At 37.4% G+C, this 10,718-nt stretch overlaps 1 protein-coding gene across 1 annotated transcript; it reads right to left on the bottom strand.

Moving 5' to 3' along the window:
* Positions 1-6,907: 6,907 nt before the first annotated feature.
* Positions 6,908-9,420, bottom strand: LOC140587024 (thyroid transcription factor 1-like). Its single transcript, XM_072708557.1, has 2 exons — positions 8,812-9,420; positions 6,908-8,193 (listed from the first exon to the last, which is right to left on the bottom strand). The coding sequence occupies exons 1-2, from the start codon at positions 9,176-9,178 to the stop codon at positions 7,523-7,525; spliced, it is 1,038 nt and encodes a 345-aa protein (XP_072564658.1). The 5' UTR covers positions 9,179-9,420; the 3' UTR covers positions 6,908-7,522.
* Positions 9,421-10,718: the final 1,298 nt, after the last annotated feature.

Here is a 10,718-nt window from a genome sequence, read left to right as displayed (position 1 = left end):
CCAAATGACCCTTGGGTATGCTTATCGCACAATAACTTTGAGAACCAGATAAATACAATACAATTAAAGGTTTCTTGCAAAGAGTTTACTGTAAGGTTTACCAATGGAGGTGATTGCAGTGTGATTCTTCTAGCCTATTTGCGATGCACGGTAAGATATATTCGTGACACTGCACCCCGAAACTGCTTGACATAAGCCGGTGAAAGCGAGGAAGACGTCCTTCTTACACAAGGCAGAGTTTAATTTGTTCCGTTTTCGTACTGTATGTGGGATACTATATTGACCTAAACGTCAGTGACCACTCGAAGTTCAAAGCTATACGTACCGTTGCGAAATATTGTTTTTGACGCCCCACTCGTGATAGTTCAACGTCTTGCAGCCAATCAATATATGCTGTTTTCTCACATGTATCAAAGCAAATTTTGTCGTACAGTAGCACCGTCTATTGCAACTTTTGCTGAATTTACGATATATTTCTGTATAGTCTGATTATACGTATAAGTAGGCCTACCACTTGGGTATAGAGGAGTACTTTAAAATAAACGAGTCTGAATGAAATGAATGCAGCTCGCTTGAATATCATTTTTAAATCATTGAAGGTTGAAACGAATCAAGACTGTAGTGTAATTAAATGTACACGTACGTATTAGCCGTTAAATGTATTGTATTCGAAAGACTCATTACTGTTTTCAGAGTCAGTAACGCCAATTCTGCTCAGGTGTTAAGATGATTCTATTCGGAATGAACAAAATGTTTTTAAAAATGTAACGGCTATAGTTCGGCCCTACACATTAACAAATATAATAACCACAACAACTAAATCTTTTCAGGAAATTATGTGACCGCCTAGTGCATTTAAGAAGACCATCATGTCTGAAAAGCTGAAGTAAAAGAGCAAGAGGTCGACGAGCAACAAGATGGATCAACGCAATCATCACATCAATGAATATGCAATTGGAGAGTCTGAAGAACCATACAGTAGATAGAATATTCTGGAGGAATCCCGTCTATATATGCCAGGGGTCGACAGGGATTAGACGGCACCTGGAATACCCTACGTCACTCGAATGTTACATCTCAATGTTCGAAGTACAAAAATAACAGTGATGTTAATTCATACATTATATCTGAAGAATATTGGAATTGAAGACGGGAATATTGGAATATAATGTCCATTTATATGATCTCTTGGAATCAACTAGTTTTGGGATTTTATATTTCTCTTGAGAGCACGTGACAGTTAGCATTCTGCTATAGTATTCGGTTATTTCCATACTATATCAAGCTTTCGTCACATCTGTGCATTTTAGCTTCGAGTAGATGTAGTGAGGTGATATTAAACGTGCTACAACACAAATAGTGGGTTGCTAAATATTACTAAAACCTAGGCAATTAAAACTTTGCCTCAGGCCACGATTTAATTTAATTTTAAAGACAGAACCATATACCATGAATAATGCGAAAATTTCAAAATTACATACTTTCAATTCACAGTAAATCGAAATTCCAAGGCAGATGTTTATTTTTAACTGAAGCCGGATGAATAGGGTCTTAGTCGCAATGAGTTAAAAAATTCATGAGAGACTGATGTGTGACAAATTTGTATCAAAAGCGGAGCAAAGCCTCCCAGTCTGTTTTTGCAATAAGTGCTTTTCCTAAATCAAACGTGTAATGTCGTATTTTTACATTATTATATATAATACAAAAATGTAGAACAATATGAATGCAAGTAATGTTATTTTGACTATCGTTATCCATATTTTGAGCGGGTATCTATGACTGTTTTTTACATATGAAAATCCCTTCGGCTGTTTCTAAAAGAAATAATTTTATCATTCGTGTTATAATGAAAGAAGCCTTGTGGTTGGTTATCAGGCCGAAGCTGCAGAGGGCAGAACGCAGAAGATTTCAATCGGCTGCAGATGGAATGTGTTATGTGTTGGCTGGCCATTAAGTGCTACCCTGAGCAGGCCTACTTAGGGGGTGAAAAATCAAACGACACGTGCGTTGAGGTTTACTAACGGTGGATGACCCACAGACTGCAGAATACATGTTGCCGCAATAATGTTGGGGAATGAACAACAAGGGATGTAGTTACACATGAGTACACGCAAAAATGCAGTTAGCATTGGGCTAATTCGGCCAGAAACGTATACAAGGCATGTAAAATAAATGATTACAGGCTAGGTATTTAATCAAAATAAATAATAATCGCAATAATAAATGCATTTAATTTAATCTTGCTCGACGATTGCTAGACAATTTAAGTTTTAACATTAGTTTTTTAGATGCGAATTTTTGTTTGTTGGTAGCAAAAAGGCGGGATAAATTCAAAAATGTTTATTGACTCATGCACCCATGTAAGAAGGTTTGTTAGTTAAATCAGTTGTATATTATCACTAAGATACAGGCCTACTATTACTTATCTGAAAAGACTCCTAATTCATGTACGTCTATTGAAGTATCACGTGAAGTTTCAAGCACGCTGTCTTAATCCAAAGCAATTTGAAAAATTATATCACACATTCTTCTAATATGAACATATTCAAAACACCACAAGTTATGTACATTGTTTTCTTATAATTTATGAATGATTCTAAATGATAAAAATTTAAATATTGCCAAAAATTAGGTCTTTTCTTTCAAGACAATATAAAATTTACTGTATTGTTTGTTACAAAGAAACTACTGTCTCCATTTTCTTTAGAAATGTACGCCTGTACATGGATAAAGTGTGATTTTTACACCAAACATATTTTCATGTAGCCTATTAATATTTCATTTAATATCTGCGTGAACACTCAGTAGATCATTCTAGTGATATACGAGATAGTTACTTGTGTACACCTGAATGCGTTCCTCTTGAAAGTATGATTTTAAAATGAGCAAAATAGGGGCACCTTGCATCCCAAAATACCGAATATGACGGTGTACAGATCGCTGTGTAATTGTTTCAGGTTCATGTATAGATAATGACAGAAAATCTGCCCGAGTTTCACATTGTGCTTCTTCAAGGAATGAGATGAGAGCGCACACGCTTCCAACAAGTCATTCTCAACAGCTACAAGCTCGGCACAAAGACCACACACCAAGTCTAAGACATGTAAATGTAATCCCTAGACATTCGGGGCAGGTCCAAACAAAAAACCTAATAGAATCTCAACCACCCGTATCTGTAATACATCATTTGAAACGACAGAATTTGTCGAAGGTTATCAGTAAAACCAAAGATTTTTATGGACACATAACACGTGTGAAGTTTTATTGATGTATTTTCTCTTATACAATGTTACAGAGTGCCAGTACCCCGTCATCAATTTTTTCTGCTATAGATCCGATGAAATTGTGAAAAATGGTCCACACTGGATCCATTTTTTCCAGTCACATAAACGCTTTAATAAAATACCCCATAATAGCACAAGTTATGTACAATGCACAATTCAGTTTATTATTATTATTATTATTATTATTATTATTATTATTATAGTTGTTGATATTGCTATTAAATAGCAACAACATCAATATAATATAATTATAATATAATTATATACGTGATACCAGACTATAAACCGTGTCAATTGATGAATTAGTAATGACATATTGCAACAATGTGCATTTAATTTTATTTTTATGTATTTTAAATTATCTAAAGCCGCCATTTTTTCGATTTTAAAATTGCGTAAGCTGTTACTCTAGTTTTGTGGAACAAACAGTAGATAGACAATGCAGCCAACAAATGAATTGCTGTCATCATCATTATGACATCATACAAACAACAGGTGAAAACTCAATGGGTGTCTCAGTATGAAATATTATTTATCTAATTTAATTAATTTGTGGAATATGACATTTATATAGATGCACATTTTGCGAACCAATTTTCAGACACCAATTAACATTTTAAGATTGTTAATCAAAGCTTGATTAGGCTATGCACGTAAAGTCGTGCTGTATTCGGATTTGAATTTTGCTTCTCTGGCAGTCTTCATGAAATGGGAAAGATTGGTTATTAAAATAAGCATAAATCTGCAACTGGTCTGAATTTTTTTATTTTTTTTGCTAAATAACATAAATGGACGTTAGCCTCACTGGATTGCAGGAGATAACCTGCAATATTTCCATCCATTCTAGGTTCCGCGCATGATTTTGACATTACAGACAGATATTGCGTCTTGCGACAGATAAAAAGAAAACACAAGTTTGAATTCGCATTTTATAATATACAATCAACATAAAACGTCGATGTGTTATATATAGAATGAACTGTAACTTGTTTTTAGACTGGTTAGAAAATCGAGCTAGCAAATAAAACTCAGACTTTCAACCAAAATTCTTAAAGCCGTGAATGGACAGAAATATAAACGGAGAACACAAAGGTCGAGAGTTTCTTATTTTGATATTTTAATGTCCATAAAACGTGCAAAACTCTGCAGCCTCGCCTGTTATCTGAATACATGGCCCCATAGCAAACCATTTGGGAAACAATTTACCAAAGGTAAAACTGATTGAACGACTCTCAACCCAAAAGAGACAGTCATTACAATCAACCACCTCATTAAAACCCGCACACTCAACCGGAACACTGGCGCAAGGTCGCGCGTGCAAGATGGGGTCTTCGGAACTCATTCTAATTGCCACATTAAGACGCACGCGAAGTGTTCTTTATTTTAATGGATTTTCCCCTTTTCCTGAAGTAAAGTTGATTTGGAGATTTTAATGAACTAGCACAAAGTAAATTATGGGCAAATCTTAAAGCACCGCCATAAACAAAATACAGTATAAGATACCAATAATCACATCGTGTAAACAATTAAATGTAAAACAAATGATTTGCTCATACATTTTGACATATTGTTAATCTACTGCTACATCCCGCTACCTTTTGTACGTGGTACGTAGTTTAATCTGCTGCTATATAAAGTGTTCATAAGCTGACAGCCGTCATTTCATTCTTGCAACTTATAATACAGTATTTTCAGATCGCCGGCCAAGCTGTGTTTATCCCTCAGCTATGAAATATTCACTCTCTCGCACACGCACACACACACACACACACATCTATATATATATTATATTATGACAATCTATAATAACAGTCACATCGATACATTTTAGTATATGTGGCCCCGAAGCTAGCATCATTGATATTCATTTTATTCACCGTCTGCATAGAATGTATATGCCTCATTATAATATATTATTGTTATACTGGTTTACTACGGATAGTGTACTGTTATTAGTACATTTTATTACAGCTAATATAGAACACATAAAAGCTGATACTTTTGCAAGGGTCACCGGTGTAATCCTCAGCGTGCAACACGGGTCCTGGCATTTGTTGCGTGCTTCCAGAACTCATGAGGCATATTGCTGATTTTTTTGTATGACCGGTAAAATAAGATAAAGACAACTGGTATGGTACAAGTAATCTTCTCAACTTTCCATGAATCGATGCTGCCATTTAATGTCCATTTCATAGCGAGTTCACATAAATGAAGCTGTTTGTAATTACATTAAATCACGGAACATGGGTCAAACATGGCGATAAAACAAAACCATGCATTCAAGCATAATCAAGCCACACAACATATCCTACTAAGCATATTGAGAACCTAATGTTTGTATTCACAAACGCATTTGACTGTTTTTCTCACAAATTGACGTCGTTTGATTTCAAGGAAAGCTTATGCGGCAGCATCTAGTTGCACTGACTGAATTATTTTTTTTTAATCATGGACAATAATAATAATAATAATAATAATAATAATAATAATAATAATAATGATAATAATAATGTCAATCGCTTTATTTAAAATATCTTTTAACTAGTAATGGATACAAACGGAGTAAACGTTGCTACCAAACCCCCATAGTTCCCTACTTAGCACCCACAAAAAGATAAGTAAAAACCGGAGGCCGATAACCGGCCAGCGTATGTCAGGTGACATTTTTGTCACGTGGTATTTAATGACAACACTACCACGCGGATAAGGAGCTGTTTATTCCTGATTCGGCGGCCTGATGACTTTTATGTTTATGCACCTTTACTCAGAGACAGGTAAAACGCAAATCAGACTGAGAGAGGGGGGTGGGGGTGAGAGAGATGATTACTCAGAGCATTCGGTTCGGAAAGGAGATAATTTGGTTGCTCCATCTTTATTACATAAGTCTGGGTAGATAACATACGGTTAAGGTGTGGTGGTTAATATTTGCTACAAATTAAAAGGTCTGACCATCATACCATATACTCCACAACAAATATCGACCATATATGGACGGCCATTTCGCGTTGACTTAAAAGTGTTATTCAGAATAAAAACACGATTATATAAAACCTTAGCACATAGTTCTTCCATCGAAACCAAGTGTAATTAAATGTCAGCATTTCTCTTCCTGAGAATTTACTTTGATTTAAAAAAAGCGACGAAATGTATTATTCAGTTCTCAACCATTTTCAATCTCGGCTATTACGGTATTACGGTAGACGCATTTATATTTATGAAATATGGGTCCGTTTCAGACAATTATCCTACTCCCTAAATAAGCTTTAAAACATAATTTTATACATTATTATTATTATTATTATTATTACTGTTTTTGTAGAATTCAACTTTTTAAAATGTTTAATTGCAAAATTTTAAATATTTGATTTTAACTGTATTTATAAATTGTTGATAATCGTAATATAGCTATGTACTGAAAGGTATGGTTCGAAACTTAGGCTATATGAAAATTCTTAGCGATTAATTTTCATAGAACATTTCTTTTAAATTCATATAATGAGCTTTGGTTAGAAAAACGCGTGTGCTGCTCATAAATATATACATTTGTTTTAAATGAAATTCAGTAAAGGAATGTCAATTAAATTGTATATAATTTATTAATATGGTTGTATGACTATATATATGGCAGGTATCTATATAAGTTACAAGAAAATAAGAAGTACAAATAACAATGAAACTATATATAATACAAGCAAACTTGAATGTCGATAAAAAAATTTATACAATATACAGATCGCTAAAAACTATGCATTCAATCCAAACCTTTTACAGAAATATACAAGCTAGGTCTTACATTAAGTTGTTAGAAATCGGAGCTATTTCAATCCTTTCTTAGTAGTCTGTCAAACGCCAGATTAGCCCTTCATTTCAGTTTGGATTATCTCGTTTTACCTCCGTCGTACATGTATACGGACGCAAGCACACACATGCTTTTTATTGTGCCGTTTGTTTTAAACACACTTGCTCTGTGGCCTAATCGGTTCTTTTTAATGAATCTATTTGCTCTCGAATTCGACGCGAGTTCTTTGCTCGGACATCCGCTTGATAGATCTTACTTCTTGAGTTCGATTCTTCTCTCAGTTCCAGCGTCTACGTATCCAATCAAGGATAAATAATTGTTCCTTGTAAGGAAAGCAAACTTAGTACAGAGAAGGTGCAGCCACCGCTGTCCGTTCCGCAGATACCCTCAATGTAATTGTACGTATTTAAAAATGTACTTCTTATTGTTTCTGCAGCTGTCACCATGTTCTGCCGTACAATAAGGCCGAGCAGGGCAGTGGGCCACCGTACTCAGAGCTCGAAGAGTTTAAGTGTGGTAGGCCTGACACCTGCGTTTGAAGGGAAGGGGGGCTACTGGAGTGCTGCACTAAATCGGGAGAGTGGCTCGCGCTCCCAACCTGCGGGTTCTGGTGCTGGACCATCGCTGAACTGTTACTTGACACAATCATGACATTGCTTGCCTGATGGTGGTGGGTTTGGACGGCGTTTGTCGGCGTGTGGGTGCCACCCTGACAAGGCTTGCCGTCTTTCACCAGCACGGGCACGGCGACGCGTCGGGGCGACTGCTGTTGTTGACAAGAGCCAGTGTCCTGCTGCATCTGTTGCTGGGAAACCTTGTCCTTGGCCTGTCTCTTCATTTTGTACCGATGGTTCTGGAACCATATTTTAACTTGAGTCGGGGTGAGGTGAATCATACTGGCCAAATGTTCCCGTTCCGGAGCAGAGAGGTATTTCTGTTGCTTGAATCGTCGCTCCAGCTCGTAAACCTGAGCTTGTGAAAAAAGCACGCGGCGCTTCCTCCGGGGAGTGCTGGACAGGGGTCCCATACTCTTCCCTACATCCGCAAGAGAGCCCAGACTCCCCATGCTGCTCATGTTCATACCGGAGGAGGAACCCATGAAGCGGGATACTGGAAGAGGAAAACAAAAGATAAAGAACGGAAACGGCACTGTCAGTGAAGAAGAAATTAAACAAACTGCATAATAGGCAATTAGACGTTTTATGAATAACAAACATCGAGATAAATAAACACAATTGATACACTATAGTTTAATTTTGTATACTTGTAAACTAAGATTCAATTTGTACATACATATATAGATCTAATATAAATTCGAATAAATATTAAATGAACTTCATAATGTTCTATCTAACTGGGAAAAATAATATTGATAAATTGACATAATTAAACACTAATGGAATTACATATTCGCAATTCACTGTCCGCAGTTTTAAGTTAAAAGTAACTACTTTTAAAGCTTGTGGAAGTTCGCTTTGAAATAATACCACTTCTTCTCTTTGATTTCTTTTATCTCCGCTCATGTGTCTTAGGAAGCAAGAGACCAATTGTTACCTGTCAAATACCGTATACTGGGAACCAATCATTATTTCGAGAAAAGTAACTAAATAAAAAGTCAATGGTTCTTTTGACTTGTCGTAAATTGGTCTCCTGTGCAATGCCAAATAGGTGAACTTCCAAGACCGTCTCACCTGGCAACATAATTAGCCATAGCTGGTTTCCACTTACTTGAGGAAAAGCGCGGATCTGGGTTGGCTCCATACCAACCGGTGGCTGCGCTGCTGTTCCGCATGCTGTCCTGGTAAGGCGGAAGCTCGTTCATGTTTCCCAGGTTGCCGTTACAGTAGCCCCCCATTGCGGTGTGTGACAACTGAGACACCCCAGCTGCAGTCATGTGGTAAGTGGCGGAAACCGTCCCGTTGTGGCCCATATGGTGCTGCTGCATTGCTGCCTGGGAGACTTGCGGTTGTCGGTAGGCGGGGAGGGAAGCCCCCAAGTTGTTACTCTCCATACTTACTTTCTTGTAGCTCTCCTCGAGGGGACTTAAGATATCGGAAACAGAAAAAGGAGTCGTATGCTTGGGGCTCATCGACATTGTTCTGCGGCTGGAGGAGAGGAAAAATGATAAGGCAATCTCTCTCAATCTCTCTCTCCCTCTTTTTTGGCCAAATCCTCCTGTTGCAGTTTTCTTAACGTCGTCAAAGCTGCTGGATGAAGACGTAGGAAAGTGCCCGGAGTCCGCCTTAATTGGATTGAGTGGAAGCTCAGGGCTGGCTTTCGTTTGTTTTAGCTGGGCGCCAGGTTTAAGACTGCTACCAGAGGCGGGGCATCGGCAGCCAGAACAACATTACAAAGGAGCCCAATCCCTCATGCAACCCTGCATAATTTATCGTACGTGTTAATCGCGAACTGCCCCGTGTCACGGACGCCGTGATCCCATTAAAAGAATTCCATCTATTTTTCCCCGATATGCATAAAATATTTTCATTTTAATTATTGCTTGTGATTCAATGACTTTTACATGTTCTTATTTTTGTTATAGTCAATAATAATCAGCATCATTATATCAACACTACCACCGGTATGTTTTGTTATTTCCCTTTTAAAATCTATTTTTAGTAGAGGACCTTATAAAGAGATTGTGTGTATATATTGAGATGGAGGGCCACTCAAAGCTGGAAACTGTCTCAAAGGCTTAAATTGAACTCCCGACTTTTAATGGACTTAAGAGGCGTCTAGTGATTGCACTTGTTAGCGATGTTTGTAGTATGCTTGATCGTACTTGGACATACGGCATGTAATGCGAGGCGAAACAAACAACGACTGAATACATATCCATCACTTAAGTGGATGCGTAAATGATTGACCCCGTTATGGCTATATTTGCTACTAAAGGATATAAGCATTACTACCCTTCAGCAAAGAAGTCCTTTTCCGGAAACCCAACATTAGTTATTTGCCTATAGATAAAGCCTTCCTAGACAATTCGTCGCCGCTGAAGTGCACTCATTGAACTACATATTGGCCTTAAAACAAGCTCTGCCTCAGCGTAGCCATCGGTTTTCTATGTTTATCCTCAAAGGGCCTAAATATATGCCTGAGTGCGAAAATGGGTTACTACACTGCACGAATATCTGACAGCGGGAAAAGCAGATGACATATTAAACACAGCAGCCATTTTCCAGCTACTGTGAAACGCCGCAATTTGAAAAGTGGAAATGCAAAATAATACAGTAAGCCCATCTTCGATAAACAGATAATATCATAACTATATTTAAATATTCAATCATGCTATCAGAGCAAGTTTTCTAAGACCAGATTTTGCGGAATATTAGACCGTCGCAACTAGCATCCACATTCTTTATTACTATTGTTCTTCAGGTTTTAATCTGAGCCAACATCTGAAATTCATCCATCATCCACCCGTCCGTCCGTCCAGCTATCTATCGTACAAAACTGCTTATCCAGCAAAGACTCACGAACCTGAAGCGTATGCGAGGAAATGCAGGACACAGGCAGAGAACACCCTGTAGTCAGGATATCGGCAACATCACAAATATTTTCCCAGTAAAAATCGTTATTTTAGTATTTTGATATCTGCGGATAATTGCAGTTTCCCCCCATCTAAATACTTC

This window comes from Paramormyrops kingsleyae, unplaced genomic scaffold (genome assembly GCF_048594095.1).
Source record: "Paramormyrops kingsleyae isolate MSU_618 unplaced genomic scaffold, PKINGS_0.4 ups132, whole genome shotgun sequence".
NCBI lineage: Eukaryota > Metazoa > Chordata > Actinopteri > Osteoglossiformes > Mormyridae > Paramormyrops > Paramormyrops kingsleyae.
This window is presented reverse-complemented; position numbering and strand designations above follow the sequence as displayed.

Bases quoted from the DNA above. Each gene is read 5' to 3' on its own strand.
- LOC140587024 (XM_072708557.1), bottom strand. From the start codon at position 9,178: ATGTCGATGAGCCCCAAGCATACGACTCCTTTTTCTGTTTCCGATATC. The intron at 8,194-8,811 runs GTAAGTGGAAAC...TTCCTCTTCCAG, and splicing joins AGATCCGCGCTTTTCCTCAA to TATCCCGCTTCATGGGTTCC.